The sequence below is a fragment of the Leuciscus leuciscus genome (assembly GCF_965113295.1).
Source record: "Leuciscus leuciscus genome assembly, contig: SUPER_11_unloc_9, whole genome shotgun sequence".
NCBI lineage: Eukaryota > Metazoa > Chordata > Actinopteri > Cypriniformes > Leuciscidae > Leuciscus > Leuciscus leuciscus.
Window position 1 is genome coordinate 156,002 of NW_028118538.1, and position 15,312 is coordinate 171,313.

Consider the following 15,312-nt stretch of genomic DNA (forward strand, 5'->3'; position numbering starts at 1 on the left):
CCCTCAGGTACACACACACACACACACACACACACACACACACACACACACACACACACACACACACACACACACACACACACATACATATAAATGCACAATATATATGAATGGACATGCACAAGAAGAGTAATATATGGATTTATCATATTCAAATGCTTGGTGTTGAATATTAGTTTTATTTTTATTTATACTTTTTCCATTTTTTTGCCTTTATTGTTTGTCAGTCTGGTTGTGAGTGAGGAACCTGTTTGGAGGGATCCGTTTTATAATGGCAGTGTCATAAAAGAAAGAGGTAAAATACGATCAGATTTGGAAAAATCGAGTAACTAAGTTCTTTATCCTCCTCAGCTTTATGTGATTGTTCTCTGTATCTATCAGGAGCGGTTGTTCTGCGTCTGGCCAAGTCCTGGTTTCGTATCGGTTCACTGGAGATATTAACTAGAACTGGAGAGTTAGATGTCCTACGGTATATTAACTTTTACTTGGGAGAGAATATTTTTTTTCTCACTCTTTTTTGCTTTTTAATTTCTTTTTATCTTTTATTTTCAGGACATTGTTGGACTTTGTAATTTCAAGAGCATTTTAAATCTATAGCAACAAATGACCCTGACAAGTATGTGGTGAGTATCTGTGTCTCTCTGCTGTTTAGCTGTAATACAAGATTATTTTATATTGTCTGATCAGTCTCACTATATTTGAATGGTTTTCATGTTGTGTGAAGGTGTTTTTCTCTCGAGTGCTGAATGAAACGGCACATTTAATCGCCCACTGGATGTCGGTTGGTTTTGCTCATGGTTAGTTCACTCTGCTTTACTTGTTTAGTTATCACATAGATTTATCATTATAGATCGAGCTTAATACACAAAATGCACAACATCATGATCTGCATCTTCACACAGGAGTCTGTAACACAGATAACTTCAGTCTGCTTTCTATCACTTTTGATTATGGCCCATTTGGATTTATGGAATCATATGACCCAAGTATGTTTCTTTGTCTAACTTAAACTTTCATAATATTAGCAATCATCTTCCTATACGTTTAGTTTTTAAGCTTTTTGTCATTTTGACATTACACACACACACACACACACACACACACACACACACACACACACACACACACACACACACACACACATACAATACTGCAAAAGTGGAGGAAAATTGTATGAATAGTAAGCTACTTTAGATCTACTATAAATTTTGTATATAGGCTACTTACAGTATAATATACATGGGTTGAGGGGCATGATTAATTGCATACTTTTTTTAATCCATTACTTGTTTTATTTTACTTCATTATATTCTAATAAGTTAAAGTGAAACAGACAGCCATAATAATAACATATAATAATTGTATTGTTAAATGTGTGTTATTGCTCCAGCATTGTTTCCTCTGTATAGATTTTGTCCCCAACACGTCTGATGACGAGGGCCGGTACAGTATAGGAGCTCAGGCTAATGTTGGCCTGTTCAATCTACAGAAACTTCTAGAAGCTCTGAAACCACTGCTGACCTCAGATCAGCTTTCACAGTAAGAGATCCTTTTATTTTCTGTTGGTATTGGTCTGGAATAAATAAGGGTGATTCGTGTCAATTCATTTACTTCAGATCTCAGCAAATATTGAGAGAGTATCCACAAATCTACCATCAAAGGTGAGCCTGTCATTAGACAATATAGATCACTGTATTCCTCTCTGAGTCGTTCCTGATCTCACTTTACTGTTTCTGTTGTAGATTTCATGAGCTGTTCAAAGCAAAGTTGGGCTTTCTGGGAAATGAAGAAAAGGATTCATATGTGATTGCATTTCTTCTAAAGGTAAATATTAGCTGGATTGTTTTTTTCTCTAATTGTACTATAATTAATTCATGTGATAAAGTTATTTGGCCATTCTCAGGAAATGGTGTCATTTGTGACAAAAAGGGTATGTATATATATATATATACATACATACACACAATTTCATTATAAACTTTTTTTAATTAGATAGTTGTTTTTTTTAGAATTATATATTTAATGGCCAAACTGTCAGAAATAGTTAAGTCCAGTATGGTATCAGTAGTAGATCACACAAATGGCAGCATTTCCTGAGAATGACCCATATAATGTTGTATGATGTGTGATGTGTTGAGCTAATGGAGGACACTGGAGCAGACTTCACTATGACTTTCAGACAGCTGAGTGAAGTGACCCTGTCCCGGCTTCAGAAGGGATCCTTTGCTCCGGTACGTTTCCTCTCCATTCACTCCCACAGCAGCCGCAATATCCATAATCATGATTTCAGTCCATTAACTGTGACTGTGTCTCTCTTGACAGTCTTTGTGGGCTCTTTCAGACCTCTCATCACACAAGCATTTCAGAGACTGGGTTCAGCTGTATTTACAGCGTCTGTCAAGGTAATGTTGCTGTAATGTAAACTCAAACTCTTTAGAGGATTAAAAATGAACATCACTTGATGTTTTAATCGTCTTCTACAGGATAATGAGTGACTCAGATGAAGAACGGCAGCACAGAATGCAAGGTGTGTTTTTGTATATGTTATATGATGCAATGTTATATATTATGTGTTTATATATTGTTACAGTAACACTACCGCTGAAATGTTCATGATTGGTAAGATTTGTTTTTGAAAGAAGTTTCTTATACTCACGAAGGCTGCATTTATTTAATCAAAAATACAATAAAAACAGTCATTTTGTAATACTATAATATATTATTTATTATATTATGAGATATTATTACAATATAAAATAAATTATTCTATTTGAATATACAGTATTTGTGTAATTAATATATTTGTTCAGTTGAATGTAATTTATTCCTGTGATCATTTCTCCAGTCTTCAGTGTCACATGATCCTTCAGAAATCATTCTAATATGATGATTTGCTGCTCAAGAAACATTTGAAAACAGTTGAGCTGCTTAATATTTCTGAGGAAACCCTGATACATGTTTTGATTAATATAAAGTTCAAAAGAACAGCGTTTATTTGAATCTTTTGTAATATTATAAATGTCTTTATTGTCCCTTTTTATGCATCCTTGCTGAATAATATTATTAATTTCTTTTTTTTTTAAAAGCCTTACTGACCGTAAATGTTTAAACGGTAGTGTGTGTTTTTTTACGATGTGTTATGTTGTATTTAATGTTATTAGTAATTTTTCTATTGTTCAGGAGTAAACCCACGGTATGTGTTGAGGAACTGGATGGCTGAATCTGCTATCAGAAAAGCAGAGAAAAATGACTTTTCAGAGGTATTATTATTACATGTGATGTCAAACTAATATGCTGTCATGATCATGCTTATCATATATCTTAGAGTGTTTGCTTTAATATATTACTGTGAAATGAAGACTTGACAATTATACATACAATGTAACATCTTCAGACAGACCATTATGGCTTGTTGACAGTATGTTTGATGTATTTCTAGGTGACACTGTTGCAGAAGACTTTAATGGAGCCATTTATGGAGCAGGAAGAGGCTGAGAGAGCCGGATATGCCAGTAAACCTCCATCCTGGGTTCAGCAGCTGAGGGTCAGCTGTTCTTCCTAACTCAGGGTCGAATGAAAAAAAAAAAATCATGAATTTCAGCATCATTTGAACCAAAAATATTGTTTATGACATTGTAATCACACTTCCTAATGGATGATCTGATTGGAGGATGCGCCATGTTTGATGTTATATATGGACATATATGCACGTTATATATGGACAATGGACATGGATGTCTTTTGTAATATTGCTGTTTCTGCATTTCTACAAAAGTGCAAAAATCTTTGCATCATGCATCTCGTTTACTCCTGTTTAACAATTAGGCATGTCAAAATCTGTTAAACAGTTAACTTTGCAAGACCTTATTTATTATGACATTCCATTAGCAATGATGATATAGCATATTTGTAATACAAATAATCTGATTAGGTGCGTAAGTACAAAGTATTTACATATTTTAGTCTGGTGGTGTAATGCAAGAATATTAAACAACAAAATAATTAAAGATGTATGTCCTAATGTCACGCCGAGAACTTGTTTGGCGGTCAGTTCCTCAGTCCAACTACAAAAACATGTCAATTAGCTCTATCTGTCTTCAAGATCATTGTTGACTGCGCTTTTTCAGCATTGCTGTCATCAGTTCTGACATGAGTTCGCCACCTGGGGGCGCTGTTTGTAGAGGTGTAATTCTCTTTGGTGGAGCTGGAGGCATTTTTCTGATGGAGCCGGCGGATGGGTTGGCAGCCGGTGCAGGAGCTGGTGGTGGAGGTGGTGGTGGTGGAGCTCCACCTGCAGATGCAAAGTTTTGGGGACCAGGAGGAGGAGGAGGTGGAAGGGAGGTAATGGGGTCTGGAGGTGGTGGGGGGAGTGAGTCTCCCCCGTGAGGTGCAAAACTAGGAGGCGGTGGAGGAAGAAAGTCAGGGGGCAGCTCGGCATCTTCTGGAGGAGGTGGTGGTGGAGGCAGGTCATCCATGGGTGGAGGTGGGAAGGAGGATTGTGGGAATCGAGGTGGAGGAGGAAACTTGTTGACTTTGGTTGTGCTGGCAGGAGGAGCAGGGGGAGGAGGAGGCAACATGGGGTCGGGTGGTGGAGGAGGCAGGGTTTCCATTGAAGGCGGAGGTGGTGGGAAAGATGTTTGGTTGCCAGGACCCTTCAAAAACAAACCAAAAGTAGCATTCAGGAGCATTTCAGATAAATGATGAAATTACAAGGGGATTAAAACAACTCTAAAGGAACCGTCACCCTTTGTGGAAAAGTAGTGTGCTTAATTTTACTGCTCTTGAAGTATACTTTAAGTCTTTGAAGTATATTTAAAAATATATATTTTCAGATAATATATTGTTCATTAAATAAAAGGCCACTATATGTGTATTTAAAGACACTGCACTTTCATGACTGTTTCTTAACAGAGTTTAGTGCAATTTTAAAAAGTGTACTTTGCAATCATGACAAATTAACAGTTATACTTTTTAAATTATGGTTTAGTAATCTTTTGCAGTACATTTATTTTGATATTGACAAACATACTAGAGCACATGCAAATTTGATTATAATTTCAACTGTAGTGTGTTATTCGTTAATACATTTAATGTTAATATATTTTAAATTTACCAATTGGCAACTTCATCATGACAAATGTGTAATTAAATATTGAAAACATGTCAAGTTTCAATAGAAATGATATATGTATATTTTAGTTTACTATAAATGCTTCTCAGTACATTCGGCAGTAAACTTCATATTTCATTGAAAGTAGAAGTAATTATGAAATGTTATAAAATTATGTACTTAAGTGTGTTAATAAATTTAAACTATATTTTGTTTAATTGCAATTAACATGCAGTTAAGTGTCTGAAAACATAATAGTTCACACTTCAGTATGGTCCATGAACTTATATTATTTATGGTATTATATTATGGTGTTCTTCATTACTAAGGCAACTGATAGATTTAGAGGTACCTTGGTGTCCTTTGGAAGCTGAGGAGCGTGTCCATTCGCAGCTTTGGCTGAAAGATAAACACAAAAATGTAATTAAAATCCTTTTATATATCAAGATCTATGATACATTTTATAACAATCTATTTAGCTCATTATCTCTACCTTTAGGTGTAGGAGAGGGTGTGGATGCACTGGAGGAGGCCTGGATAGTGCGGTTAGCCCAGCTTCCAGTGCCGGCTGCTTTCCTCACAGCGGCTTTGTAGTTTTCATATAACTGCTTACCATACTGTGACAAAATCATGACAAAACAAGACCATTAATAAGGTAGGTTTTCATTATTATAATTTTTTGACAAAGTAGACAGCTCACAATAGGACCCAACACAATACAGCTACAATTTACAGTATGTTTTTGCATTGCAAACTATAATTTATAATTTAATTTGCTGCAAAAACTTCAAATTAGTGTCTTCTTGCATTTATCATCATTATCTATTTTGGTTTTTGGTGTGTGGCCTGGTTTCTGCTCACCTTTGCAATACGTATCCCAGTCACCCACAGAGTCATGGTCAACTCATCATCACAACACAGATACTTGATGTATTGGGATTCTTTTTGAATTTGAGGATGCTGAAAGCAGATCACAGTGACCATATGAACATGACACACACCTGATATACACACCTGAGAAGGCCAAGATAATAACACTTCATTTAGTTGTTTTCGCTATTGTTTCCCTGTCATTCTCTACAGATTTGTGGAACCATTCATTTTTCAGGGGTTGAATCTTTAATCAATGTTTTTTTGTTCTCAAAACAACAAAGGGTTGGGTAACAACTTACTAGGGTTTTCAGTATTAGTTCATGCTTTGCTAATATTCATTTTTCTCCAAATGGACAGTTGGTGATATTAACATTGTTTTGATTACATATGTTATTGAGCTGCAGTTGCATAGCAGAGACAGTGGATGACACACTAAAATCACAATTTGATTGCCAGTGCCCCTCATGCCACACTTTAGGATTAGTCCTAAATATTGCTAAAATGAACCACAAAAATCTTTTGCTTTATAATTTTGAATTATTTCAAACATACAAAGAATGTATGTCCCTTTTCTGTTGGGGTAAGGGTTTAATTGTGCATGTATTACATTTATTGCATTTTTTGCGTTTTATTTCCCAATTGCTTGACAAACATAAAACACAGCCCACCCTAACCTAATCATAGCCTGAAACACCCTTGATGATTTGTCATGCTTTCTTAATGAGATGACTGAGATAACAAATGATTTTATGTGGGGAGGGAAAGGAGTTAAAATAGCAAGGAAACATTAATTGCAAGTTATAAAGAAGGAGGATTAGGATTGATTGACTTAGAAGTTAAAAAGAAGGCCATAAGGGTAAAAACGATGAAAAAGTATTTATGTGATAAAGTGGAGTATGGATGGAAAGGTTATATGAAGGATGTGCTGGACAAATGTAGTGGATGTGGGGAAGAAGGGCTTTTTATGGGATTGAAAAAGCCGATGTATGACAAAATGCCGCTGTTTTGTCAGGAAGTGCTAAGTGTGCAGAGGTCATATACAGAAATATACAGTATGAGTGTGAAAATATAAATCAAGTTTTAAAACAACCGATATTTTTATATCCAAATTTTAGAATGAAAGAGAGAGTGTTTTATGACAAATTGTATATGAAAGCAGGAGTGAGACAAGTTAAGGATATAGCATATGATGTAAGAGGGTTCTTACCTAATAGAGCCTTATATTTACATTTACATTTACATTTATTCATTTAGCTGACGCTTATATCCGAAGCGACTTACAATTGCTATATATGTCAGAGGTCGCACGCCTCTGGAGCAACTAGGGGTTAAGTGTCTTGCTCAGGGACACATTGGTGTCTCACAGTGGATTCGAACCCGGGTCTCTCACACCAAAGGCATGTGTCTTATCCATTCTCTCACACCAAAGGCATGTGTCTTATCCATTGCGCCACCACCACCCCCTGTGAAAACTTACAAGTGTACAAGTGTACCACCACCACCCCCTGAGTGAAACTTACAAGTGTACAAGTTATATGATTGTGTTTCGGAGTGGGATGATGAAAACGAAATGTCAAAAGTGGACTCGATGTGTGAAAATATTAAGACAAGTCTGCCCAGAGCCTGGGTAGAGAGTATTGAAAATGAAACTGTTAAACCTGGGGAATGGGGATTGCCAGATTTGTATTTTAGAGTTTGTGGTTGCGCAATAAAGACTCTGGATATATGCGGTACAAAGAAATCTCCTCTCACAATAGGCCAATGTCTGGGTATCTGAGAGAAAAACCTGGGCTGCGTTTCCCAAAGCATTGTGAGATAAGTTGATCGTAGAGGACATTGGTGGCAAATGGTCTTCACGATCAACTTCACAATGCTTCTGGGAAACGCAGCCCTGGACTGGAGCTCAGAGCCACTGCAGAGAGAATTACACAGAGCTGGCCAGTGAAATGAGACAACAGATACTCACTGTCACACATGCCTGGTATTATTATGGTTACAGTTATAATGCATGGATTGATTTGCACAGAAACAGAGTTTGATCAGATCAGAGAAGCTCTTCCTGCACATATTCAAGGTAATGTTCCACAATGGTTTCAGTGTCCCAGGACAGCAGTGAGCTCAACACTGCACAGCTGTGTCTTTAAAACACTTTGGCCAGTGGACAAATGAGAGCTACTTTTGACAGTTTGCATTTCCTCTATTACAGTGGTGAGATATTATACCTTCTATAATAAGAATAAATGAATAAACATCATGTTACACACAAAAACAAGCAAACTGTAAATTCAATAATCCTTTATGCTCTGTCTTCTGTTTGCTTTCTTGTGAACATGATGATCATCAGATTGACCCATCATTTCAGATGAATATGATCATTTTGTGCAGGCTAAATAGGTCTTCATCCAAAATGAACGTTATCTTATTACATTCAAATTATTATGTAAATACACTGTACAAAAAACAGTTTTTTTTTTTTTTACTGATCGGTGATGGGACCGAGAGTGAAACTTACAAGTGTAGAATAGGTTAAAGAAAAACAATGTCGCAATGTGAAACCATCATGAAAGTTTAAATAATTAAGTAACAAAACAAATTTTCAGTTCAAGAAGAATTTCTTAGATGATGACTTCCGAGCAACTTCACCATTGATAAATGTAAAACCAGTTCATAAGAGACATAAGGGTGCATTCCTGTACACAAAGAAAATGTATTAAGGTTTCATGCTTTTTCAAACTGTCTTTGGATCTGAACCAAAAGTAAAAAAAACAACAACAAACAAACAAAAAAACTTGCAGCTGCACATACAGAAAAAAAAAGAAAAAATAGTAATGTCACAGTCTCTGTGTCTTCGGTCTCTGTAGCGGCTCCTTATTCACCATCAGCTGATCCTTAGGAAACTACAATTAAACACACAGAGTCACATATGGAGAATGAGACATTACTGCAGTCACATCACATCAGTAGATTCATTTCAGAACAAACACAGGGAGAGATACATACAGAGTACATTAATATTACAGCCAGAGATATAAAGGTGAGGAGAACATCAGAGCTGTTGTTCTGCACGCGGGAGAACGACAAGATGAGGAAGATCCTGATCAAGACCATTGTGAACAGATCACCGTGTCAGGACCACTTCCCACTTACCGTCGTGGAAACGAAAGGTTCAGTCGATTATTCGCATTATATGAATGATGTGATGAACAGAAACTACTCTTGCAATTAATTGTAATCTTTTCTGGGAGTGATCTAGATTCTTCTGTGACAATGTCCTGCAGCCGAGAGTCAGAGCGGACCTCCTGTCGGACAACATCTATGTACTAACTGATTAAATGATAATACGGCATATGTAGTCCATTCCATAGAGACTGTGTGTGTTCTCAGAATAATGAGAACAAATAATGTTTATTACAGGATCTAAATAACTGAGCAGTTAAACTCGCTGTTCTCCAGAAAAATCCTCCAGGTTTTGCACATTTTTAGGTTTTCCAGAATCTTCTGCATATTTGACACCTTTCCAACAATGACTGTATGATTTTGAGATCCATATTTTTACATTAAGGACAATTGAGTGACTCATACACAACTATTACAAAAGGTGAAAACATTTACTGATGCTTAAGGAGGAAACGATGCATTAAGAGCAGGGGGTGTAAACTTTAAACAGAATTATGATGATGTGTACATTTTGTTCAAAGATCATCTTTTTTTTTTCATTCAGTACTGCCCTTCAGAAGCGAATACTTCCCGGTTTCACAGAAGACAAAATAATTACAATTTATCCTGTTCATGCATTTTAAAAAGTTTACACACCCCAGCTTTTAATGCATTGTGTTGCATCAGTAAAAAAATAAATAAAAATTATATATAACAAATATTTTACTAAAATATTAAACTAAATGTTTACTAAAAACTAAAAATATATTTTTTTCTTCAAGAAATACTGTGTAAAACTGATGTCATTAAAATAATATGCAGGGGAAACCAAGTCCTATGTTTGGTGGACCCTTTGTGTTACAAACCTTATTAATATTCCAAAGTATTCTAAATGATTTAGATTAGGTTACAAAGCTTGTGTAATCTAACGAAATATGTTACAAATTACTGTATTTTGTAATCTTTAGTAAATAATCTACTTACAAGATAGTGTCTCCAGTTTATAATGTGGATCATTCTTCAGATCAGAGAGAAGCTTCACGTCTGATTCTCCAAGTTTATTCTCAGACAGATTCAGTTCTCTCAGGTGTGAGGGGTTTGATCTCAGAGCTGAAGCCAGAGCAGAACAACCTTCATCTGTGACTCCACAATCCCACAACCTGTAGAGAACAATGACACACTCTTCACTCTCTCAGTTCAGATCAGTTTAGCAGTGAATCCATTATTAAAGAGAAAATACAAACTTAAAGCACAAATAAAATGTTTTGATGGATCATTGGACTGAGATCTAAAATGTCAAAGAGCTCAAAACATGATTATTAAACATCTAGTCTTTAGATCTGTACTAATACAGTACGTATGGAGTAATGATTTGTTTTAATTGTGTAAACAATATTTTAAAAACAGTCCCTGCAGAAAGATGAACGTGATGAACTGCAAGAATAAATCCAGCATGTTCTTCATTTCTCAGTTCTGAATGTGTTGAGATCGAGTCGGTTTAAAATCAAGAGACTGAAGTGTTGATTGTGATGTGACAGTGTGTATTTCAGTGACTCAGTCCTGCAGAATCATGTTCCTGAAGAGCAGCTCATGTGTTCAATCTGTAAGAATTGATCAATTAGGAAATGCCGGACAGTCTGTTTGGGGAGCACCCAGACCCTGAGAGGACAAAGGACCTCTCTGGAAATTACCATTTGAACGAGGCAAAGTCACACCTCAGAACACATCTCTCCTCCTCTTCCTCACTCCCCCTCTCTCATGCTGAGACCACATGTAAATCACCCAAGAAAATGTATAGTTTAATGTGAATGATTATCACAGAGTATTTTTCATGTTTGGTATCATTTAAAATGTCACAGTGCGACTGGTACAAATGTCTCGTTTCCAAATAAGTAAAACAAAAGGTAATAAGGTTTTTGAGAGTTTATGGATAACTAGCACACAAGGAGGGGTTGGCCTCTAGACAAATGGTCTCCCTACACCCAAAGGTGTAACCTCTGAATGCAAATTTCCATTGCTAAAAGATATTTCCAAGTGAAAGAGGTCCTGGCTATTTAATGAAATGCAGCAGGGAATTCGAGGCCTTTTTCTGTACCTCAGATTCGCCCGTGAGGCTGAGAGAGAGAGAGAGAGAGAGAGAGAGAGAGAGAGAGAGAGAGAGAGAGATCTTCAGCCTCATGTATTTCTTATTGTTGGGTTTGCATCTCTTCTCATTTTCCAGAGTATTTGATGTTTTGTATCGATTATATTTGAATTGATTAAGAAATTGGCATGATACATACTTTGCCTCGAGAAAAGGACAGTAACACGTTAAGACCTTCCGCGCTGGTCGGATGCCGGACTTTGGGCCGATTTAGCGTGAGCTTACAAATCACTTACAGTTCAATAAGCTCAATAACACAGCAGCAGAAAAAGGCTGAACATTTCAAATATAGGAGACTTTACATTGTGTTTCATGTGTGAGTCATATATGATCTTACCACAGTGTGTCCAGTTTACAGTGAGGATCCTCCAGTACAGCAGAGAGCAGATGAACTGAATCTCCTAGTTTATTCCCAGACAGATGCAGATATCTCAGGTGTCAAGTCAAGTCAAGTCAAGTTTATTTGTATAGCGCTTTTCACAATACAGATTGTATCAAAGCAGCTTCACAGTATTAAATTAAAATAATACAACAAAGTTTGTTTCAAGAGGAATTTATTGATTGATAAAATTAAATTAAATATCCCCAAAATATCCCCAACTGAGCAAGCCAAAGGCAACAGTGGCAAGGAACCGAAAAACTTCATCAAGTGACCTAATGGTGTCCTAAAACTCCATCAGGTGACCTAATGGAGAAAAAAAAAAAAAACAACCTTGGGAGAACCCAGGCTCAGTCGGGGGCCAGTTCTCCTCTGGCATTTATGAGCTAGAGGCCGGATTGTAGTTTGAACTGTAGGATTATATGAATGCCTGGCTGAAGAGATGCGACTTTAATCTAGTTTTAAACTGGGAGAGCGAGTCTGAGCAACGAACAGTATCAGGAAGACTATTCCAGAGTTTTGGAGCCAAATGTGAGAATGCTCTCCCTCCTTTGGTGGTTCTGGATATCCTAGGTATGACCAAAAGCCTTGAATTTAGTGATCTTAAAGAGCGCGATGGATTATAGGGTGATAAAAGATCCGTTAAATAGACTGGAGCTAAGCCGTTTAGGGCTTTATAAGTCAGTAGCAATACCTTATAATTAATACGGAACTTTATAGGTAACCAATGCAGTGATGATAAAATCGGTGTTATATGATCATATTTTCTTGATCTAGTAAGAACTCTAGCGGCGGCATTTTGGACTAACTGTAGCTTGTTTATTGAGGATGCAGGACAACCAGCTAATAAAGCATTACAGTAATCCAGTCTCGAGGTCATGAATGCATGAACTAACTTTTCTGCATCAGAAACTGATAGCATATTACGTAGCTTAGCAATGTTTCTAAGGTGGAAAAATGCTGTTTTTGTAACATATGAAATATGATTTTCAAAAGACAGGTTGCAATCGAGTATAACACCCAGGTCTTTTACTGTAGAGGATAAAGTAACAGGACATCCTATGATGTTAAAGTTGTATTGTGCGAGGTTTTGTGGGCGGTTTTTTGAACCGATAAGTATTACCTCTGTCTTGTCTGGATTTAATAAAAGAAAATTACGGGTCATCCAATCTTTTATATCTTTAACACACTCTGTCAATTTGGAAAATTTTGCGTTTTCATCCGGCCGTGATGAAATATATATTTGAGTGTCATCAGCATAACAATGGAAACTAATTCCATGTTTCCTTATAATATTTCCAAGTGGCATCATATATATTGAAAATAACAGAGGGCCTAATACAGATCCCTGCGGCACTCCATAGTTTACTGGAGTTATGATCGATTTTTCTCCATTTAAATAGACAAAATGGTAGCGGTCAGATAGGTATGATTTGAACCAGCTTAGTGCTTGTCCTTGAACACCAGTATAATTTTGTAGTCGATCTAAGAGTAATGTATGATCTATAGTATCGAACGCAGCACTAAGATCAAGTAAAACTAGTATTGAGATACAGCCTTGGTCAGAAGCTAAAAGTAAATCATTTGTGATTTTAACGAGCGCAGTTTCAGTGCTATGATGCGGTCTGAATCCAGACTGAAACTTTTCATAGATCTCATTTTGTTGCAAGAAAGAGCCCAGTTGAGCGGACACCACTTTTTCTAATATTTTAGACATAAATGGAAGATTTGAAATGGGTCTATAATTTGCTAGATTATTATGATCTAATTGTGGTTTCTTAATGAGAGGTTTTATAACTGCCAGTTTAAATGTTCTTATTGTTAATTGCCAATTTCTTAATCAATTCAAATATAATCGATACAAAACATCAAATACTCTGGAAATGTTCTTAGGTGTGAGGGGTTTGATCTCAGAGCTGAAGCCAGAGCAGAACAACCTTCATCTGTGACTCCACAATCCCTCAACCTGTAGAGAACAATGACACACTCTTCACTCTCTCAGTTCAGATCAGATCAGTTTAACACAAGGGTCCGCAGCCGTACTGCAGGGGGTCCGTCAATTAATGCTTGATCACAAATAATTTTTTGTTAAAAAATTAAACATGGGTAAAAAACATCACTAAGACAAATTTAAATATAAGCACTCTCAAACGAATGCAAGATCTTCCTCAAACAACCTTCATCTGTGACTCCACAATATTTCAACCTGTAGAGAACAATGACGCTGTGTAAACAGTGTGTAAAATGACCATTTTATTAAAGATTGCAATGTGTGATGTGATTTGAATGTAGTGACAAGCAATGCCACTATATTCTACACTGCTTTATAAAGGATGCCGGTTCTCCATGAACTTGAGGAGAAACTGAGGGACAAATACCATGCAGTGCTGTAACTATGGAGTGATAAAGAGATAACATTAATAACACCTGAAGTGTAACTATCAATTAAATGTACTATATTTTAGTTCAATAATTTTAATTTAATATTTGAAGATATTTTTGTTTCTAAATATTTGTCCAATAATAATGATCCATTAATGGCCATTTAAAATAATATTTTTTTTCTAATATTTTTATTACTTATATTACAATTAGATTTCATGCTTAGCATTTAGCATGCTAATATATGCTATTGCTAATTAATAGTTTTGTAGCAATCTAATACAATCTTATAACTCAGTCATGTGACACAAATATAAGAAATTGAATGAATTAATCCAGTTAGGGAACCATATTAAAATCACTTTAAAACTTCTTCATTGGGTTACTTGGAAATGACTTGATTCCACGATGTTGACATTATGTGAACAAATGATCTTTGTTGAAATTAATTGGTTCATGTGGAACTGATGTGCATGATTCAATCATTTAAATCCTACACACTTTTTCAGTGCATTGTTTTCTGTATTTTAAAAATAATTTTGGATTTACTGTAAATCCTTAAGAATGTCAACATTGAAAAGTGGAAGAATAATCAATTTATTAAAGAAGTTTCAATTATGAGAAGAACCTGAAGTCTTTTTGTCCCTGATATTTTTCCCATTTCTTTTTCCTTTTTATATTGTGCTCTGTTTTTTAGGACATTTATTATATTTTTGTTTTGCCTTATTGTAATGATATTTACTGCAATACAAAACTTTACTTCCGCATTCCTCGATTCCTATGGAAGTCTGTGGGTGTTGTAACTCTGTCAGTTCAAAAACACTGTTGTTTTAATATAACATTTATACTTTGTGTATTTGTGTAATGTTTTGTCTTGTTTGTGATGTGGAGTAATTATATATATATACTTTATACCATGGTCTGGGTGAATACCCGATTCTGATTGGCTGCAGGGTGTCCATTAAAAAGTGATAGAGGACACCTAGTAAAGGAGTTCTGGTGAAACTGACTGTTTACCGTTCGAAATTAATAAATAAATGCGCTGGCTACATCAGCTGTGAGTAACCATAGCAACAGGCAGTAAACTGAAGGGTTCTACGAGCTGAGCGGACTATAAATATCTCTGGTTGCTAAATAAACCGTCAGGCGTAACCAGGGAAACCAAGTTATTGTTTGTAAAAACTTTAGATTTCGATTGTAAAACTAATTAAAATATAAACTAATGTTTTAAAAATGTGTTATTTGGCAAGTGACCATGGTATAAGCGGG

General features: G+C 35.9%; 1 protein-coding gene and 1 long non-coding RNA gene across 3 annotated transcripts in view; one reads left to right on the top strand and one right to left on the bottom strand.

The window, feature by feature from the left end:
• The first annotated feature begins 590 nt into the window (after positions 1-590).
• LOC309510301 lies at positions 591-2,742 on the top strand. Of its 2 annotated transcripts, XR_014210298.1 has the most exons (5): positions 591-797; positions 903-986; positions 1,410-1,661; positions 1,743-2,231; positions 2,323-2,742. It is a non-coding gene; the product is annotated as an uncharacterized lncRNA (long non-coding RNA). The 2 variants fall into 2 exon arrangements; XR_014210299.1 differs by lacking the exons at positions 1,743-2,231; positions 2,323-2,742 and having other exon boundaries at positions 1,410-1,736.
• Positions 2,743-7,945: 5,203 nt separating this feature from the next.
• Positions 7,946-15,312, bottom strand: part of LOC309510296 (NACHT, LRR and PYD domains-containing protein 12-like) — a 143,470-nt gene continuing 136,103 nt past the window's right edge. The window contains exons 11-12 of the mRNA XM_082191292.1: positions 10,124-10,299; positions 7,946-8,880 (exon numbers count right to left, since the gene is read on the bottom strand). Of these exons, the coding sequence (XP_082047418.1) occupies positions 8,873-8,880; positions 10,124-10,299 (184 nt within the window). The 3' untranslated portion in view covers positions 7,946-8,872. The remainder of the gene's footprint in view (positions 8,881-10,123; positions 10,300-15,312) is intronic.